At 41.3% G+C, this 21552-nt stretch overlaps 1 protein-coding gene across 1 annotated transcript; it reads left to right on the top strand.

Moving 5' to 3' along the window:
- The first annotated feature begins 8803 nt into the window (after positions 1–8803).
- Positions 8804–15193, top strand: C15H9orf40 (chromosome 15 C9orf40 homolog). The gene is made up of 2 exons (XM_015436493.4): positions 8804–9526; positions 13565–15193. Exons 1-2 carry the CDS (start codon positions 9104–9106, stop codon positions 13721–13723), a joined length of 582 nt encoding a protein of 193 aa, XP_015291979.1. The 5' UTR covers positions 8804–9103; the 3' UTR covers positions 13724–15193.
- The last annotated feature ends 6359 nt before the right edge of the window (positions 15194–21552 follow it).

Genomic DNA, 21552 nt, shown 5'->3' with positions numbered 1-21552 from the left:
GAGGGTATTTTTCTCAATGTTCCAGCTCCCTCTCCACCTTCCAGCTGTCTCTGTATGTCTTTGCTCCCAAGATGTTCTCTCTCCATGCTCTTGCCCCTCCCTCAGAGGTAGACTGCATTTTCTTGTTAGTCTGTGTTAGGCTCATGGTAGAGACAATAAGGAATCTTTGTTGTCTTAGCTCAGCCTCAGTCTTACGCAGGCTTTGCGCACCTGGCCTCAGAATTGTGTCTTTCTTAGCATTCCTATCCCTGCTCCTCATGTATTTATGCCTGGTCTTCAGCAGGAATTTCCTACTCCTCTCCCAGTAGTACTATCAGTGGAGGATGCTAGGCACCAAACTATTTTCTGTCTCTCGCCTCTAAATTAAGATTTGTGCTTCTACTTTTTCTCCTTAAATGAAAGATCTTTGCCTTTGTCCTTCCTTCTGAGGCAGAGGGGTTTTACCTCTGTTCCTCCCACTAAAGCATTTTCTGCCCTGAGAAAATGTTAACCCTCCATCAGTGGCTTAAGGCTTTCGTTTATAGCAGAAAATGAACCGGGAAACAGGTGGGTTTTTGTGCCTATCCCCAACTCAGGGGCAGCTATACTATGTATCTGTGCTTTCCAGGGGGGATCGCAGAAGCCTCCTGCTATGTATGCCCCCACACTCTCTTGAGCACCCAATGGAATGCCATGAGAAAAGCTTATGAGTGAAGATGTGACGACTGCTACAATCTTATGGTAAAACTTGAAAGGTGAAGAGTTGCTTCTTATAGTTAGGCAAAAAAATTCTTGATGGAATCTATTCCTGATAAAGATGCTGTGAACACTATTGACATAACAAATAATTTAGAATAATACTTAAATGTAGTCAATAAAGCAGTGGTAGGGTTTGAGGACTGACTCCTGTTTTGAAAAAGTTCTTCTATGGATAGAATGCTATCAAACAGCATCAGATACTTTTGTGAAAGGATGAATCAATTGATGCAGCAAACTTCATTGTTGTCTTAAGAAATTGCACAGCCACTCCAATCTTCAGCAGCCACCACCCTGATCAGTCAACAGCTATCAACACTGAGGCAACATCTTCCATGAGCAAAAAGATTATGGCTCACTGCAGGTTCAGATAACTGTTAGCATCTTGTAGCAATAAATTACTTGTAAGTAACAGTATGTACTTTTTTTGATATGCTATTGTATGCTTAATAGACTATAGTATAGTGTAAGCATCACTTTTTATTTTTTGAGACAGGGTTTTGCTCTAGTGCCCAGGCTGGAGTGCAGTGGCACCATCTCGGCTCATTGCAGTCTCTACCTCCGGGGTTCAAGCGATCCTCCTGCCTCAGCCTCCTGAGTAGCTGAAACTACAGGTGTGCACCACCATGCCCAGCTAATTTTTGTATTTTTTTTTTTTTTTTGGGATGGAGTCTCACTCTGTCGCCTAGGCTGGAGTGCAATGGCACGATCTCGGCTCACTGCAACCTCCACCTCCCGGGCTCAAAGAATTCTCCTGTCTCAGCCTCCTGAGTAGTGGGGATTACAGGCACACACTGCCACGCCTGGCTAATCTTTTTTTTTTTTTGTATTTTAGTTGACACAGGATTTCACTGTGTTGCCCAGGCTGGTCTCAAACTCCTGAGTTCAACTGATCCACCCACCTCAGCCTCCCAAAGTGCTGGGATTACAGGCATAAGCTACCACACCTGGCCAGCTTTTATTTGCACTGGGAAACCAAAAAATTTGTGAGACTCACTTTATTATGATAATTGCTTTATTGTGTTGGTCTGGAACTGAACATGCAGTATCTCTGAGAAATGCCTATATATTGTACCAATAGAGTCAATTGTGCCCCTTTTTTGTTATATTTTGACAATTATTCTATATCCATAAATACAAATCTACTTCATTTAAAAAGCACAGGCTGGGCACAATGGCTCACGCCTGTAATCCCAACAATTTAGGAGGCTGAGGCAGGCAGATCACCTGAGGTCAGGAGTACAAGACCAGCCTGGCCAACAGTAGAGTAGTGAAACCCATCTCTACTAAAAATACAAAAATTAATCAGGCCTGGAGGTGCATGCCTGTAATCCCAGCTATTTGGGAAGCTGAGGCAGGAGAACTGCTTGAACCCAGGAGGCAGAGGTTGCAGTGAACCGAGATCGTACCACTGCACTCCAGCCTGGGTGACAGAGCAAGACTCTGACTCAAAAAAAAAAAAAGCACAGCATTCCATTATACATAAAATACATATTATATTGATTATACTAAAATTATTAATACATAATATATGCCATACTTTACTAATAACTAACATTCAGTTGTTTTCAACCTTCTGCTATGCAGCATTATACCACAATGTAATAATCCTGTACACAGTTGTTTATGTCTATTGTCAGTAGATATCTGGAGTATAAGTTCCTAGAGTTAGAGTTTCTGAATGTGTGTATGCATTTTTTAATTTTCACAGATATTGTCAGATTGCTCTTTGTTTTGAGACAGAATTTCGCTCTTATTGCTGCCCAGGCTGTAGCGCAATGGTGCGATCTTGGCTCACCACAACCTCCACCTCCCTGGTTCAAGCAATTCTCCTGCCTCAGTCTCCCAAGTAGCTGGGATTACAGGCCTGTGCCCCCACGCCTGGCTAATTTTGTATTTTTTAGTAGAGATGGGGTTTCACCATGTTGGTCAGACTGGTCTCGAACTCCTGACCTCAAGTGATCCACCCTGCTCGGCCTCCCAAAGTGCTGGGATTACAGGCGTGAGCCACTGTACCCTGCCCAGATTGCTCTCTTAAAAGGTTATACCAACTTACACTTTAAAACAAAGACAGCACCTGTTTCTGCATAGCCTTACCAACACAATCACACATTAAAATTTTAATAACCAATATGATACAAACATTGGTAGCTGCATATAGAACACTGGAGATATGAGGACAGTCCCCCTTGAGTAATCTTCAGAGTACTACTGATCAGCGCATGTGTGAGAAAGCGAACCATGGCCAGAGAAAAAAAGCACCTGAAGTATTAGAACAGTAGCCAGGGCCCACACAGTGCCAGAAGAGTGTTTGTTACCACACCCAGACTATAAAACCTCAAAAGGTGTAGGGCGCTAGGTGTGGTACAGAGAAGTCTTGCCTTGGTAATACGGAATCATTAGCTCTAGACTAAAAAAGCTCAGGTCCCACTTGACAAATCTTGTAAGCGAGATCCAAATGGGTCAAACTATGTCTATGTACTTAACAGCATCCTAGAATAAATTTCAAGAATACTTACTGAAATACAAAAATACTTAGCACCCAACAAAGTAAAACAACATCTGGTGTCTGATCAGAAACTACCAGGTATGCTGACAAACAGGAAAACACGACCCACAGAGAGGAGAAAGATCAGATGAAACCCAAACTAGAACTGACACAGATGTTAGAATTAGCAGAGAGCATTAAAAGAGTAACTGTATTCCATATGTTCAAAAAGTTACCTAGACTTGGAAGATAGAAAAAAAGACCCAAATTGAACTAGAGATGAAAAGTACATCATGTAGGATGAAAAAATAGTGTGTGGGGTTAACAGCAGATAAGGTACAAGAGAAGGAACTAGTGAACTTGAAGAAACAGACACTACCCAAAACAAAACGGCAGCACTGGCTTTTTTTTTTTTTTTTTTTTTTTCTGTCCTTTGCTCATGCTTTTGCTATTTTGCACTTTTGGACATTCATACTTGCTATTACATCTGACTAGGATCACATGATTTGCCCCTCACTTTCCTCAGGTCTTGGCCCAAAAGTCTTGTCAGAGATGCCCATCTTGACCTCTTATCCCTCTTATCCTGCTTTATTTTTATTTCTCCTCAGCACCACCTGATAGATGTACTTATTTATTGTCTGTCTCCCCCAAGATTCCTTGGACAGTCATGGGGTACGGATTTTTGTTTTACTGTTGTAATCCCAGTGCCTAGAAATTCTGTCTGGTCTGTAGCAGATGCTTAAAATATGTATTCAAAGAATAAATTGAGTGAATGTGATTATTAAAGAATACAATTATATTTCTGGTATGGGTACCTGTATAGATGACTGATGACACTGGAGGATGGAATATGAGATGCCTACGGAACACCCAGGTGGAAATAATGGACACTCATTCAAGCAACAAATATTTACTGAGCACCTAACATGCTAGTCACTTTGAGTATATAAGTGGGGACAAAACCCAAAAAACAAACCAGAACCCTACCTTCAAGGAGCTTACTTTCTAGAAAGGGAGACAATAAGAGTAATAAGTAAGTGAAATATATAATAGATTAGAAAGTAATCATGCTATGGGGGAAAAGAGGGGAATCAAGAGTCAGGAGAAAGGTAGAGTGAGTTGCGATTTTAAATAAGGTGGTTAAGGTAGACTCATGAGAAGTCACATGGATCTGATGCTCAGAGGAGAGGTTTATCTGTTAAGCTGCCAATAATTTGCCCCAAAGTTTTTGGGATCAAATGAGACATGTAAAAGGTCTGGCAATTAAAAAAATTTAAACTACTTCCCCACCCTACGCTGCTGTGAGGCTTCAGTTAGTCTGAAACACACAAATGTAAAGATAAGCAGAATAAGTTTGAGTGTATTCCTTTTTCAGTAAGAAGAAAAAAAGTTTCCCTTCTTTGTTGCTTTGTTGTAACTAGTGATTTCTGAGTTATTATCCACAAAATTATGGGATATGTAGAACAGGTAGAAGACCCTATTAGGTCAATAAAAAATGCATTTGGATAGGGCAGGGGGAGGGGTGCAAGGTGTTTATGTTTTACATAAAGTGCTACAATGTTAGCTCGAATTAGACTGTGAAAAACTAAAGATGTATATGAACGGTCCTTACGGCAACTACATTATTAATTCAAAGAGGTATAGGTAAGTAAATACCAATAGGTTAACTTAAAAGGAAATTCATAATGATGGGAGGAGGTAGAGTAACAAGAAAAGAAATTTTGAAAGTATTTCAAACTGAAAGATAATAAAAATACAACATACCAAAATTTGTAGGATGTAGCCAAAGCAGTGCTACAGGGAAAGTTACAGCTTTAAATGTTTATTTTAGAAACTAACAAAGACGGCTGGACTCGGTGGCTCACGCTACTTGTAATCCCAGCACTTTGGGAGGCCGAGGTGGGTGGATCACCTGAAGTCAGGAGTTTGAGACCAACCTGGCTAGCATGGTAAAACCCCATCTCTACTAAAAATACAAAAATTGGCCGGGTGCGGTGGCATGCACCTGTAGTCCCAGCTACGCGGGAGGCTGAGGCAGGAGAATCGCTTGAACTTGGGAGGCAGAGGCGGCAGTGAGCCAAGATCGTGCTACTTCACTACAGTCAGAGTGACTGTCTCCAAAAAGAAATTAACAAAGAGTAAAATCAGTGACCTTAGGTGCTATCAGAAGAAGCTAGAGAAAGAAGAGCAAAGTAAATCCAAATGTAGTAGAAGCCAATGAAATGGGAAAAAGAGAAACTAAGAAAATATTCCAACAAATTTGATGAATGAAATGGACAAATTCCTTGAACAAGTGGATCTGGTACTATTTACAACTTAGGGTAAACTAATTTCAAATTCTACTTCTGCGGCCTTTAAAAAAGAACCCAGAACAGCAACAAAAACTCAGAAAATGTTATTTAAAAATATTGTCTACAAAAATTATAAAGTGCCTAGGGATAAACTTAACAAAGATACAAGCTCTTTATGGTGAGAAACATAAAACTTTGTTGACAGATATTTTTAAAACTTAAATAGTTATATTCTTGAACAGGAAGTGAGCTTGGTATTGTAAAGATAACAATTCTTCCCAAATTGATCTATAATTTCAATGCAGTTATATATATAACCAAAATTTCAAAAGGGTAACAAAATGTTACAGAGGATGCTATTATGGAAGAACAAAGGGCCAAGTATAGTTGTCACACTCCTGAAGAACAAGATGTCAAAGACTGCTCTCAAAACTTTGATCATCTTGATTGTGCTTATGGTTTCACAGGTGTATGAATGTCAAATTGTACACTTTATATGCAAATTATTGTATGTCATTTAGACCTAGGTAAAGCTGTTTTACAAAAACAAAACAAAAACAAAAATGAAAAAAACCTGGCAAAACAAGCCTGGGCAACATAGTGAGACCTAAAAATAAAAAATTAGCTGGGTGTGGTGGCACAAGCCATGGGCCAAGCTACTTGGGAGGCTGCGGCAGGAGGATTGCTTGACCCAGGAATTTGAAGCTGCAGTAAGCAGTGATCACGCCACTACATTCCAGCCTGAGCGACACAGCAAGACCCCGTCTCAAAAAATGTATTAAGCCGGGCGTGGTGGCTCATGCCTGTAATCCCAACACTTTGTTTGGGAAGCCAGGGCAGGTGGATTGCTTGAATTCAGGACTTTGAGACTAGTCTGGGCAACATGGCAAAACCCTGGCTCTACAAAAAAATTTTAAAAATTAGCTGGGTGTGGTGATGTACACCTGTAGTCTCAGCTACTCAGGTGGCTGAGGTGGGAGGATTGCTTGCCCCTGGGAGGTCAGGGCTGCAGTGAGCTGTAATCATATCACTGCTCTCCAGCTGGGGCAACAGAGCAAGCCCTGTCTCAAAAAAAAAAAAAAAAAAAAGTCATTTAACAATATACATACAGATGGAGAAGTTAAAAAGCAAAGGAATGATTAACTCAGCATTCAAAACAGTAATTACTGGGAGTGAGGAAACGGAAGGGTATGTGCCAGTGGGGAAGGGGTGCATAGGCAGCTTGTCATGTTCTAGTACAGGTAGTATTCTATTTCTGAAACAGAATGCTGTGTGTCTTACTATCACTCTTTTAACTACATGTGTATTTTATACAGCCTTTTGCATATATGATAAATTTCACAATTTTGAAAAAATGAGCGTCTGTAAAGAGGAACACAAAAGAATCAACCATTAGCTAAACTATACTCATTATTTTGGGGCCCTCAAAACCTTTCAAACAGCACCTGATGGCTACAATTAAGATCTTTCCTGCTCATTTAAAAATGGCAAAACTCTTCCTCTGTTTGAGACAGACGGGTTTTCAATTTATTTTTTTCTGGAGACAGGGTCTCACACTGTCACCCAGGCTGGATTGCAGTGGTGCAATCTTGGCCTCTGCCTCCAGGGTTCAAGCGATCCTCCCACCTCAGCCTCCCCAGGTGCAAGGCACCACCTCTGGCTAATTTTTGTATTTTTTGTAGAGATGGGGTTTCACCATGTTGGCCAGGCTGGTATGGAACTCCTGGGCTCAGGTGATCTGCACACCTCGTCTTCCCAAAAGTGCTGGGATTACAGGCGTGAGCCACTGCACCCAACTGGTTATCAATTTCAAACAAGAAAAGTAAAAACCAAACAGAAAAGCTATTGCTTACTACCCTAAGTTGGTACATTTCTGTGCTTAATTACTAAATAATTAACTTGTCCTCTCACAACCACCTTGAGGTGCAGAGGTACAGGGTAATTAGTACTGAGATAGTACCTAGCACTAAAATAGAATTATCTTCCTTGCACACTTTTTCTACAGAGGATGATAGTTTTTCCCTTCAAAGCACTGGTAACAGTCTTATTTTCTTCTTTCCATTTTTGCTTACTTGGTTACTGTCTTTATCAAACTATTAAAATAGTAAATACTACCAGATGCGGTGGCTCACACCTGTAAACCCAGCACTTTGGGAGGCCCAGACAGGAGGATCGCTTGAACTCAGTGGGGCCTGGCTGCAGTGAGCCGTGATGGCACCACTGCACTTCCACCTAGGTGGCCGAGAGAGACCCTGTACCAAAAAAAAATAAAAACAATAGTAAATATACTGCAGTTGTCTCCACCTCACTTCACCTGACAACACTGTTTTGCTGTAATGGCCTTGGAATCTTGATCTGACCACCACCCAGAGTAAGCAGAGAACTCAGGTTTCCAACATAATTTAAGAGCCCAACAATTGTAGGTTTCACTTGGAAAGGACAGCTGTGCTTCAGGCTTGGTTCTTGCCAACTACTCAGCTATTTTGGATGAGCTGCACATCTTGTCTGTAACTTCCTTCCTAAGTTTTTAATCAAGAGATCTTCCAGGAATGTGGTGCCTGCTTCACCGTCCACAGCAGCTGCGCAAAACATACACTTCGATTTGTGTGTGTGTTTTGTATACTAGCTTTAACTACTTCCCTCAGCACAGACTCCCTTCAGTCGTTTGTTTTGAATAACAATCTATTGTGAAGCCTCTTAAACGTTAGTTTACTTAAAGTTTGTATTATCCTTTCTTTCCTTTTTTTTTTTTTTATTTTTGATACAGAGTCTCACTCTGTTGCCCAGGCTGGAGTGTCGTGGTGCGATCTCTGGCTCACTACAGCCTCCACCTCCCAGGCTCAAGTGAATCTTCCTCCTCGGCCTCCCGAGTAGCCGGGACCATAGGGAGGGGCAGGCCAACAAACCTGGCCTATTTTTGTATTTTTTGTAGAGACGAGGTCTTGCTATGTTGCCCAGGATAGTCTGGAACTCTATTATATCTTTGCCTTACTCTCATGGAGACGCCCCCGTGGTCACTGACTGGAGGAAGGAAATACACATTTTAAAGGCCTTAAATTTCCTATAGGAGGGTCTAGAACGTACCGTGCTATACCGAACTTAGTAGTGAGACCACCGCCACACCCCTGAGGAAACAAGGTCACGCCCCTCTGCGGGCCGCTCGATCTGGTCTTTAATTAATCCCGCCGCCGCCTTCCCGCCTACCCCCGGGCGCGCACTTCCGGTCGCGAGGGCGCTCGGGAGCGCGCCCCGCGAGCCTCCACCAACCAGCGGCTCCGCCTGGCCAGACAGAGTGCGCGCGCGCACGTTGTGCGCAGGTTCGAATCTCCGCCGCTTCGCGGTTGCTTCTCAACGTCCGGGCCGCATCTCGGCGGCGGCGAGGGCTGAGCTCTGGAGCTGCCTCCGAGCCGGAGCCCCAGCCCTAGCTCGTGCGCTAGCCGCCCCGCCCCACCCCCTCCAGCGTCCTGCCGCCTCCTCGCCCGACTTCGGCCTATCCCTTTCTCACGCGCTTAGTCTTCGCTCTTCGCCCCCGCAGCTATCAGCACTCGGTCTCCCGCGCCTGGCGGGCTCCGCCCGAGCCTCTGGGCCCATGGCCAAGCGGCGTGCGGCCGAGCCGGTGACGTTCCACGTGCCTTGGAAGCGGCTCCTGCTCTGCGACTTCGCTGAGCAGCCGCCGCCACCGCCTCTCTGGATCCGGCCGCCCGGGGTCGCGCATACTGGGCAGCCCCTCGGCGTCCCCGGGCAGCACCGAAAGCGCAAAATCGACGCAGGGACCATGGCAGAGCCCTCGGCTTCGCCCAGCAAGCGCCGTGACAGCGGGGACAACAGCGCCCCGAGCGGCCAGGAGCGTGAGGACCACAGCCTGGAGACAGGCGATCCGCCGCTGCTGCCGCCGCCGCCCGTGGGGCCGGGGGAGGAGCTCCCGGGCGCCCGGCCCCCGGGGGGCGGTGGCGACGACGGGGCGGGGCGCGCAGGACCCCTGCGGGGAGACTGGGGGGTCGCATCGCGCCAGGTAGGGGCTGGGGGCGGGTGGGCTGAGGGGCGAAGGGGCTTGCCTTTTCCCCTTACACACAGAGCGTCCCAGTTCCCACTCATGACTTGTGTAGGTTAAGACGCCTGAGGAGGGGGAAGGAAGGGGTCACCGCTCCGGGAGAGGATGCCGACTGCCAGAAGACACCCCGAGAGTCCGATGGGCAGAAAGCACCGGGCTGGGCGAGGGGGAAACAGACCGTGGTCTGGAGCGGTAGAAGTGGCCTTACGGCGTCAGCGCCGCGCTCTGTAAAAGGAAAATGGGACCGTGGGTTGTGGCAGGCTGTGAGCACTGTGAGGACGCTGACCGTGAAGGGATAGGTTCAGTCCAACGACAAACGACAGACAAGAGGTGTAGAGGGCCTTCCTGGGTTTAACGATGATTAGTCTAGAATTCGGGATAGAATTCTTTTTCTAGAGGGAGACCAGTGTGGTAGCCGTCGATTAATTGGACGTCCTGGAAGCTGGTTGGACAGCTTCTGGAGAAAAGGATGGACCACCATACCTTGGGCAAAGCTTTGTTTTAACTCATAATGTTAAATCTGATCCTAGGCAAAAGTAACGTTGAAAATTAATTTGGGGGTGGGGCGTGGTGTCTCACGCCTGTAATCCCAGGACTTTGGGAGGCCATGGCGGCTGGATCACCTGAGGTCGGGAGTTTGAGACCAGCCTGGCCAATAGGGTGAAACTCTGTCTCTATTAAAATACAAAAATTAGATGAGTGTGATGGTGCACACCAGTAATCGCAGCTACTCGGGAGGATGAGGCACAAGAATCATTTTAACCAGGGAGATGGAGGTTGTAGTGAGCTGAGATTGGGCCACTGCACTCCAGCCTGGGCAACAGAGTGAGACTCTGTCTCAAAAACCAAAAAAAAAAAAGACAATTAATTTGGGACTTAAGGCATATATGAAAATCATTGGGGGGTTCCTATTCAAGACATGAGCCTGCCTCATCTCTGCACCTAAGAATCCTGAGAAGATCTAGGCATGCCTCTATTTGCCTAGATCTCTGCTGCCCAGCCGCTAGCCAGTAAGAACACTTGAAACGTGACTAGTCCAAATGGGAATGTGCTCTAAGTTTAAAATATGCACGAAATTTCGTGGATTTAATAAGAAATAAAGATAAAATAGCTCAAAATTTTATATTGATTACACATGAAATAACTTGGCTATATTGAAGAAAATATATTTAATACCAGAAGTTTCTTTTACTTTTTAAATACCGCTACTAGAAAATTTTAAATTATGTTTTTAGAGCATTATATATTTATTGGACAGCTTTGGTCTAGACTTAGGAATTCATACTGCTTTTTCACAGTCCTGCAATGACTTACCAGAGGACTTGGAAGATGAAGAACCAAATACAGGTTTCTCAGAATTCACCACATTCTCTTCAGCTATCTAATAGCATCCACCCAACGTTCTTCTGTTTTCTTAAGTATCTTATGTCAGGGTTTTCAAATGCCTTTCCAAAAAAAAAAAAAAAGAAATGAAATTTCTTAGGCATGACTTGTTCATGTGAAAAATTCAATAAAATAACGAGAGTTTTATAGTTGGGAAAGACTTTTTTTTTTTTTTTTCCCTATGATTGAAACATGACCCTTATTTAAACTTTTTTTCAGATTGCTCTCAGATATTCAAAATCAACTAAAAACTGATGGATCATCTTCTAAACCTAATGGATAAGGAGATTAGGGACTGTGTAGTTTGAAAACTTTTTGAAAGCTCTTCACACCATTTTAGTACTCCACTCATGCATAGGCTTGTCACCTACCAGAATGCACTGTCTATGGTATGCCACACAGTTGATAAGAGGGAAATATGGAAATGACAGTAGGCAAAGAGTAAGAGTACTCTAGTAGCCTGAAACGTGATGCTTACTTAGAGTCTTAGACTCAACTGTCTTTTCCCCTGCAGCAGTGACTAGATCTGGCACCTCTGTACTTCTATAGTCGCTGCAAGCACATGACAGGGAAAAAGGTTGGCTCCAGCGGTTCTTTCTTCACCAAGACTAGTCCCCTTGTTCTCTTTGTTGTTTTTAAAAAAAGAGTCTTGGGGTCTCGCTCCCATGCCCAGGCTGGAGTGCAGTGGCACCATCCCGGCTCACTGCAACCTTAGCCTCCTGAGTAGTTGGGACTACAGTGCATGATACCACGCTGGACTAATTTTTTTTTTTTTTTTTTTTTTTTTTTTTTTTTTGGTAGAGATGGGGTTTCGCCATCTTACCCAGGCTGGGCTCAAGTGATCCTCCCGCCTCTGCCTACCACATTGTTGGAATTACAGGCGCAAGGCACCCTCAGGCCCTCTTTTGAGGAAAGCTCAGTAACACTCCTAGTTTCTTCTTTTTGTTAGATTTGTTCTGGAGCCACTTCTCTTTTGCAAACATGCTCTCTCCAGCTTCTGTTTTTTCTTCCTGCCTCCAAAGACAGGCTTTTTGTTTTAAGGATTTTATACCTGATTACCAAGGGAAAATTGAATATAACAAAAACAGAGACGTAAAACAGTTAAATACAGTAAATGCCTGGTTTCTTTTGTGCTCAGAATAGGGCTTAAGTCCCAGCCCTCACCCTTGGGACCTCATTTAGGAAATACTACCTCAAATACCTTTTTTCTACATTAAGAATGCAATCTAGGCAGGATAATGTTACGTCATTTCTGTCCTGGAACTTCAGGGTATTTCCTGTTTCAGATGTTTTTTGACTAGAGAAATAAAATCAGGTATTCATTAAATATTCATGTATTTTTTTCATGTTGGTGTCACTATGTAGACTCACTGCCCTGTCAGTGTTGACTCAACTGTTAGTTTTTTGTTTGTTTGTTTTTAATAAATTGAGATGGAGTCTTGCTATGTTGCCAGGGCTGGTCTCAAACTCTGGGGCTCAAGCGATGCTTCTGCCTCCCAAAGTGCTGGGATTACAGGTGTAATCATGCCCAGCCAACTGTTAGATATTCTTAACAGAAAGTAAGCAGAAATGCTTTAAGGAGACAGTGATTAATGATTCATTGGCTTATTGGGATATAATACCTAGCAATATTGAGAATTACTATGCCAAGCCTGAATTTTTACCACAGTCCTCCATTTTATCAATAAAGTCAAGATCAGATTTAGTGAGCGGTGGAGTTATCTTGCAAACCCAGGTCTGTCTGGTGGCAAAGTTTGTGTACCCTTAGTCACTAGGTTTTACTAACATAATTAAAAGACTTTTTTGGTCCGTGTTTATAAGTAGATAATTTGTACAGTAGATTTCCCAAAAGGCAGAGAACTAGAACCTTGTTTTTAACCCCATTTTCTTATTAAAGTGAAATTTTTCTTGATATCTTTTGACTTATTATGTGTTTATCCCAATATTAAGAAATTCCCCCAAAACTTAATTCTTTAAGGCTCAGCGTAGAAGATGCTGAACTTCCTAATGAGACTTTCTTACAGACCTGTGCTATCCAGCACAGTAGCCACTAGGTCATGTGGCTATCGAGCACTTGATTTTTTTATCTTTAACAAAATGATCAGTTTAACATTTTCTTGCTATTCATCAAGTTTATAACCTAATACTTTTTGGAAGAGTTCAAAACATTTTGGGCTATGTAAAGTAAATCTCTTAAAATACCAAACCTTAAGAACAAGACCAAAAGTAAGTTATAAGGAGTGTGTGTTTGTATTTTTAAAATAAATTCTTATTTTCCTTATTGAAAGATAAAAAATTTTAAGACTGTTCTTAGATAATTTTCTTTAGGTGAAAAATGGGAGAAAAACTGTGGAAAGAGATGCTCTTGGAGGAAATTCCTTTAAATTTAATGAATACTTTCACAAATTGTAAATATTAAAATGCACAGATTTGATTGAGTACATGAAGTACTTAGATGAGACAAAATTTAAAATGTATATTTGTTAAAAATACAAAATAGAAGACTACAAAATCTTCTATGAGTTTGCCTTTAAAACACATTTGTTTTGTGAAAAAACCTAAATTGTTTTCTAAGCTACTGATGCACTTTCATCTCTCTCTTTTTTTTCTCTAAAGCACAATGACGAATTTTGGCAGTATAATACCTTCCAGTACTGGAGGAATCCTTTGCCGCCTATTGATCTGGCAGACATTGAAGATTTAAATGAAGATACCCTGACAGAAGCAACACTTCAGGGCAGGAATGAAGGGGCCGAGGTTGACATGGAGTCCTGACGTAAGGAGCTGAAGCAGTGGGATTGGCTGATTTCAGGAGATGTCTCTAAATGAATTCTCGTATTCTTAAGGGAAAAGTTATTTTCCATACTTGAAGTTATATTTCCAAACCTGAGAAATGAAGAAAGATTCTTCTGATATTAAATACCTACAGTTACTACTGAACCTCTTATTAAGGATTTGTCAAGGATAGAGTACAGTTGTTGGGGAAGTATTTTATGTATGCATTCTTAGAGCAAAAAGTTTTGTTTAAATTCTAGAATTGAAGGTACTGATCTTATAAAAAGAAATTCTAGCAGTTTTAGAAATACGTGGGAAAAACTCAAATATTCTATCTGCACCAAAAAGTTTATTTGTAGTACATAAAATGAATATGTATAAAATGTTTTATAATAATTTGTTAATAAAGTACTTTCTAATACATTCTATTGACTCTGTTAGTTGAACAAATAGCTGACTTGAACATCTATGCAAACTTAAGATGGGCGGGATTGTTGTAAATGCTATTGTTTTAAAAGAGCTTTCTAAATGTAAAGTAGTGAGAATTTCAATTTGGGTAGCATGTTTGCATAAGTTCCAATATTTGATGTTTGTTAAGCTCTACTATGGGCAACTGAAGATGGATAAAGAACAATGAAAACTGAGTCGGTGCCTGCTTCCCCCTCTTTTCCCAGGATTAGAGGAAAAAATTTATTATATGATCAACTTCTTGGTTTTCAATTGCTTCGAGGCATGGTGTTATTCCTTATTACTTTAGACCTGTAGTTCTCAACACTGACAGCACTTGAAAAATCTTTGCCTGGGCCTCACTCTTGAGAGATTCTTGTTTAATAGTTCTAAGGTGGGTCTTGGATATAACTATTTTTTTAAGCACCAGCCCTATTTCCCTCCATTTCTCTCATGTGCAGACAGGGTTGAGAACCACTAGACTAATGGTCGTTTTTCCTGTTTAAAGGAGATAACTAATTTGAGCTGAAGCAATGCTTCTTAATTAGCTTTGTTTTTGTTTTGCTCTGTTGGTGGCTTTGTTACAACTGAATTATTGTGTTATTACTATTTCATTGTTAAAGAAATAAAGTAAGCAATTCGTGATGTGAGTATCAGTGATTCAGTTAACTAACTTTTGTACTGCATCCAGAATGTTGGTTTTGTAATTGAATAACTGGTTCTTGCTTGTGTTTTTTGTTGCTGATGACATTAGATCCAAAATTCAAGAAAAGTGGTAAATGCCATTGAGAGGGAAAGAGAAAAACTTGATTTTTTTGTGTGTACTGAAGGATTTAAGAATGGGTTGACATTAATAAGAATGTTTTAGAACAGAAGACAAACTGTATAGCATTGTGGTCGGACATGGTTCAAAGTCTTGTACTGCCACTTCCTACCTATGTAACTTTAGGCCAGTTATTTTTCATTTCCAAGCCTTGAATTTCTCACCTGTAAAATGAGAAATAATAAATAGTATCTACCTCAGAGAGACTGTTTATTGTCAAGCAATGTTATAAGTACTTTACTTGCATCATCTTGTTTAGTTCTCATAATAACCTTATGTTAAGGTAGGTTAAAAAAATCATTAGAATAAATATGCTCCCTATAGTTAAAGTTTTTAACTGCCTCTAGAAGTTTCAGGATAGAAATTGGAATTGAAACTTTCAGCTTATGATATTTTCAACTTATGATGGGTTTATCAGGACATAACCCCATGGTTAGTCAAACATACTGAATTTATATCACTTTCACACTGTGGTAAACCTGAAAAATCCTGTCAAACCATCAAGTCAGGGGCAATCTATATATTGAAAAGAGAAAGAGTTAAAATAATTCCTTTAAAAAAGTTGTTTACTAAGTAAACTTAAGGTAACAGCAAAATTTCATTGTGGATAAATTGAGGTAAAATGTAGGTTTTTAAATGTTTTATAACTTTTCACCCCAATTCCCTAATGTAACATCTTAAATTACCAAAGTGCAATTATGAAAATCAGGAAATTAACATTGATAAAATTATCTTGTATGATTATGAGGACATGGAAAGAATGACTTCAGATAACTCAAAGTATACATGTCAAAAACCTTGAAAAGTTATAAAATTTATAGACTATTCAACTTTTACCATTGTCCTATTCTTTTTCTAGCCCAGCATCCAATTCAGGCTCACATGCTATATTTAGTTACAGTATCTCCTTAGTGGTCTTTAATCTAAAAAAACTCAGAATTTCTTTGCTTTTCATGACCTGGGTACCTTTTGAAGAGCACTGTTCAGGTATTTCATAGGATGGCCCTCGATTTTGGTTTGTCTGATGTTTCTTAAAAATATGTCTCGGTAAGAACTCTGTGGAAGTGATGTTGATATATCCGTGCATCATGTCAACAGGCACAAGAATCTCAGCTTGTCTCATCGGTAATCATAATGTTGATTACTTGGTTAAGATGGTGTCTGCCAGGTTTCTGTTTTGTAAAGTTACTGTTTTCCTTTTTGTAATTAATTATTACCTTCTGGGAAAATACTTTGAGACAGTAAATACTCCATTCCTTATACTCTGCCCACAAATTTTAGGATTGATGAGTCTTGCCTTACTGCCGTACTGCTCTGGTATATGTCAAATGGTAATTTTCTGTTTTTCTTTTTTTATTTAGAAAAATAGCTTACTTAAAAATTATTTAACTACCTGACAGATCTCTATAATGCTTTCTCTCCTTACCTCTCTTGGCTGATTACTCTCTAATTATCTTTTCATAGGATGATAATTTTGTAACATCCTTGTCTATAGGAGTATAGAAAGATACTCTGTTCTGGCCTGGCATGGTAGCTCACGCCTGTAATCCCAGCACTTTGGGAGGCCGAGGTGGGTAGATCGCCTGAGGTCAGGAGTTTGAGACAAGCCTGACCAATATGGTGAAACCCTGCCTCTACTAAAAACTCAAAAATTAGCCAAATGTGGTGGTGTGTGCCTGTAGTCCCAGTTACTTGGGAGGCTGAGGCAGGAGAATTGCTTGAACCCGGGAAGTGGAGGTTTCAGTGAGCTGAGATCGCGCCACTGCACCCCAACCTGGGCGACAGCAACAGTCCATCTCAAAAAAAAAAAAAGAAAAAAAAAAGAAAGATACTCTATTTATTCTTGCATGCTGATAAAAAAAATTTTTTTAACTTAATTTCAGGGGTACATATGCAGGATGTGCAGGTTTGTTACATACGTAAACACATGTCATAGGGGTTTGTTGTACAGAATTACTTCATTTCACCCAGGTATGAAGCCTAGTATCCAGGAGCTGGAGGCTACTATCCTTAGCAAACTAACACAGGAACAGAAAACCAAATACCACATGTTCTTACTTATAAGTGGAAGCTAAATGATGAGAATACATGGACACAGAGAGGAACGATGCACAGAGGTGTATCGGAAGGTGGAGGGAGATAATCAGGGAAAATTTTCTATTTTTATCATGCCTTCTATATTAATTGGAATTCTGTAAAGCAGTGGTCCACAACCTTTCTGGCACCAGAGACTAGTTTCATGGAAGACAATTTTTCCACAGACCTGGGGGTGGGGGATGGTTTTGGGATGATTCAAGTGCATTATATTTATTTTGTACTTTATTATTATTACATTGTAATATATAATAAAATGATTATACAACTCACTATAATGTAGAATCAGTGGGAGCCCTGAGGTTGTTTTCCTTCAACTACATGGTCCCATCTAGGGGTGATGGGAGACAGTGACAGATAATCAGGCATTAAATACTCCTAAGGAGCCTGCAACCTAGAAGATGCCTTGCATGCACAGTCACGATAGGATTAGCAATCCTATGAGAATGTAATGCTGCTGCTAACTTGACAGGAAGCAGAGCTCAGGCGGTAATGCAAGGGATGGAGAGTGGCTATAAATACGGATGAAGTTTGCTCACTTGCCTACCACTCGCCTCCTGCTGTCCAACCCACGTCCTAACAGGCCATGGACTTGTAGTGGCCTGTGGCTTAGGGGTTGGGGACCCCTGCTGTAAAGGAAGAGCTTTCCTTTTGCCCCATTTCTTTATTCAGGTATTTATTGACATCAATATAGACTAATGGGCAATAATTTATTCTGAGTTACCATTGCTATCATTTTGTGGCACAGATCCCAGATTTAGCTGTTGGAGGCCTTTCGAGTTGACTCTTGTTCCTTCTTGCTCCACTTTTCAATATATTTTATTATTTATTGTGTGAATACTGGTTAACATTGACAGTGGACTTTACATGTTTCATGGCTGGAAATCAGTGTTAGCTGTGCAACACTGTCATTTACTAAACAATTTGAACCTTGGAATTCTCAGAAAATGAGGACATTGATATCCATCTTAGGAGCAGAATGGGGATGGAATGACATGATGGCTGTAGGGAACTCAGAGTGAACACTAAATAACATTTCAGGCCCTCTTCCTTCTCTGTAGTAATTGAAATGTGTGTATTTGCTATGTCTCTGATAGATATATGATTGACAGATAACTATTAGTGATATCTGGCAATACCTGACGTGAACTGAGGCAAACATTCTGATTAAGGTCACTTTTAAAGAAGTTTAGCTATTGGAGTCTCTGGAGTCCACAGACCTAAACAATAATACTCTAGCAATTTATATGTATTGATTGTTGTATCTTGTGTCTTTCTGATGTGACCCTGTAGTGGCAGAATCCTAAGATGGTCTCTAAGGGATGATTCTCATTCCCTGGTGTAACATCCACTTATTTAATCAAATGCTAGTTGAGGCATTATTGTGAAGAATTTTGCAGATGTAATTAAAGACCCTGATACTGTTTGGATCTGTGTCCCCACCCAAATCTCATGTTGAAATATAATCCCCAATGCTGGAGGTGGGGCCTGGTAGGAGGTAATTAAATCATGGAGGTGGTTTCATGGTTTAACACCATCCCCCTTGGGGGATGATAGTGAATTCTCATGATATCTGATTGTTTCAAAGTGTGTGGCACCTCCAGCCTCCTTCCTCCTGCTCCTGCCATGTGAAGTGATTCACTCCCCCTTTGCCTTCCGCCATGGCCTTCCGCCATGACTATAAGCTTCCTGAGGCCTCCCCCATAGCAGAAGCCACTGTGCTTCCTGTACAGCCTGTGGAACTGTGAGCCAATTAAACCTCTTTTCCTTATAAATTACCCAGTCTCAGGTGTTTCTTTATAGCAGTGCAAGAATGGACTAATTACTGTTCCAAACCAGTTGACATTCAGATAGGGAGATTATCCGGGTGGGTCTAATCTAATCATATGAGCCCTTTCAATAAGGATGGATTGGTCAGAGACAGGAAGACAGAGAGAGGGACAGTGTGCAAGGGATTTGATGTGAAAGTAATTCCCCTGCTGGCTTTGAAGATGGAAGGAGCCAGGGGACAAAAACCTGAGCGTGGTTTCTAGGAGCTGAGAGATTCCTGGTGGCCTGTCAGCAAAGAAACAGGGACTTCAGCCCTACAATTTCAAAGATCTAGATTCAGCCAATAAACTCAATGAACTTGAAAGTGTATTCTTTTTAAGATACTCCAGAAAAGAACACAAACTAGCTGGTGCTTTAATTTCAGCTTTGTGACTTTTTTTTTTTTTCCCTTAAGCGACAGAGTCTGGCCAACTCAAGGGAAACCAAAAACAAAAACAGTCTTACTCTGTTACCTAGGTTGAGTGCAGTAGTCCCATCATAACTCACTGCAGCCTGGAACTCCTGGGCTCAAGCTGTCCTCCTGCCTCAGCCTCCTGAGTAGCCATAGGACCACAGGTATGCACCACCATGCCCAGCTATTTTTTTTTTTCTGTAGATAAGCCCAGATTGGTCTCAAACTCCTGACCTCAAGTAATCCTCCTGCCTCCGCCTCCCCAAACACTGAGATTACAGGCATAAACCACTGAACCCAGCCCATCTTTGTGATCTTTGAACTAACTAGTAATTCTGTATCTAAAAATACATGTTAAATAATCAGAAAACAAGATGCAAATTTATGTCACAGTGTTATATGTAATAGTAATATATTAGAAGTAAACAAAAATAGCTTTTGGGCTGGGCATGGTGGCTCCCTCCTGTAATCCCAGCACTTTGGGAGGCCAGTGTGGGACAATTGCTTGAACCCAGGAGTTTAAGACCAGCCTGAGCAACAAAGGGAAACCCTGTCTCTACAAAATAACAATAATAATAATAATAAATTAGCTGGGTATGGTGGCACATGCCTGTGATCCCAGCTACTGGGGAGGCTGAGGTGGGAGGATCACTTGGGCCTAGAAGGTCAGGGATGCAGTGAGTTGTGATTGTGCCATAGCACTCCAGCCTGGATGACAGCGTGAGACTGTGTCTAAAACAACAACAACAACAACAACAACAAAGGTTTTAAGAGAATGGATGCATAATTAAAATACATATAATGGAATATAATGAAATGATAAGATGGCATTTTTAAAAATTTTAATGGCATAGAAAAATGCTTAAAAGTAAGTGTGAAAAAAGGACTTTCAGAGTTGATCAAGTAAGTTACTATACCCCATGTGTCTCTCTACTTACAAGTAAAAATGGCCGGGCACAGTGGCTCAAACCTGTAATCCCAGCACTTTGGGAGGCCAAGGTAGGTGGATCACTTGAGGTCAGGAGTTCGAGACCAGCCTGGCTAACATAGTGAAACTCTGTCTCTACTAAACTTACAAAAATTAGCTAGGTGTGGTAGCGCTATTTGTAATCCCAGCTACTTGGGAGGCTGAGGCATGAGAATCACTTGAACCCAGGAGGCAGTGGTTGCAGTGAGCCAAGACTGCACCACTGCACTCCAGCCAGGGCAACAGAGCAAGATTCAGTCTCAATACAAACAAACAAACAAACAAACAACAACAGCAACAACAAAAAACAAGTAAAAGCTCTGGCTAGAGTACACTTGTAGTCTCTGAAAAGTAAATGAAAGCATTATTGGATTGGGAATGGAAGTCGAACTGGGCAAAGAAACTCATGTAGAGTTCAGTTTTCTGGTTTCATTTTTTTCCTGTCTCTCCCAGCTCTTAAGCAAGAGTGAACACCTAGCAGAACTGCAGTGGGCAGTATGAACAGCAGAAATTGATAAAAACCTATCTTCTTCGGCCAGGAGACTAAGAAAGGGGGGACTACTTTGAGCAGGAGAGATAAGGAGGAATTCCGGAGCAGAGAGGACTGGATTACGGGTCCCATGGCATTCTGTGTATAAACTGGCAATGGTCCCAGCCTCATCCCTGAGGTACAGATACAGGAGATAGATTGAAAGCCACCTAGCGAAGCCTTTGAAAACTCTACTGCAATACAAACTTCTGCCCAAGCTCCATACTAACGCCAGAGTGTGATACATGCATGGGACATTCCCAAGGCAGCATAGCCAAGGCTTTGAGAACTTAAGTAGCGTTAGAACCTTGTTCACAGAAGAACAGACAGAACTTAAAGCCTGAACCCAACTGGGTTGATTACTCATTTAAAAATTGATACTCTCCAGAGGATTTTAAAAAGACCCAGATTCTCACAACATAATATTCAAAATGTCCAGGACACAATCCAAAATACTTGACACACAAAGAATTAGGAGAATGTGACTAGTTTTCAAGGGAAAAGACAATCAACAGATGCCAAACCCAAGATGACACAAATGTTAGAATTATCAAAGATTTTAAAGCTATTATAATTATAATCCATAAGGAAAATAAACTTAATGAAAAGATATTATTTTTCAGAAAAATCAACTATAAGAAAAAATCAAATGGAAATTTGAGAAGAAAAAATTACAATATATAAAAGATTCAGTACATGCAGTACATGTGCTAAGTAGCAGAATTGGGAAGACAGGAAAAATCAGTGA

The sequence above is a fragment of the Macaca fascicularis genome, chromosome 15 (genome assembly GCF_037993035.2).
Source record: "Macaca fascicularis isolate 582-1 chromosome 15, T2T-MFA8v1.1".
NCBI classification, from domain to species: Eukaryota; Metazoa; Chordata; class Mammalia; order Primates; family Cercopithecidae; genus Macaca; species Macaca fascicularis.
Note: the sequence above shows the minus strand (reverse complement) of the source record. Positions and strands in the feature narration are given on the sequence as shown.

Coding starts and splice junctions, on each gene's coding strand:
- C15H9orf40 (XM_015436493.4), top strand. CDS start 9,104: ATGGCCAAGCGGCGTGCGGCCGAGCCGGTGACGTTCCACGTGCCTTGG. Junction 9,527..13,564: donor GGGGGGTCGCATCGCGCCAG/GTAGGGGCTGGG, acceptor TTTTCTCTAAAG/CACAATGACGAATTTTGGCA.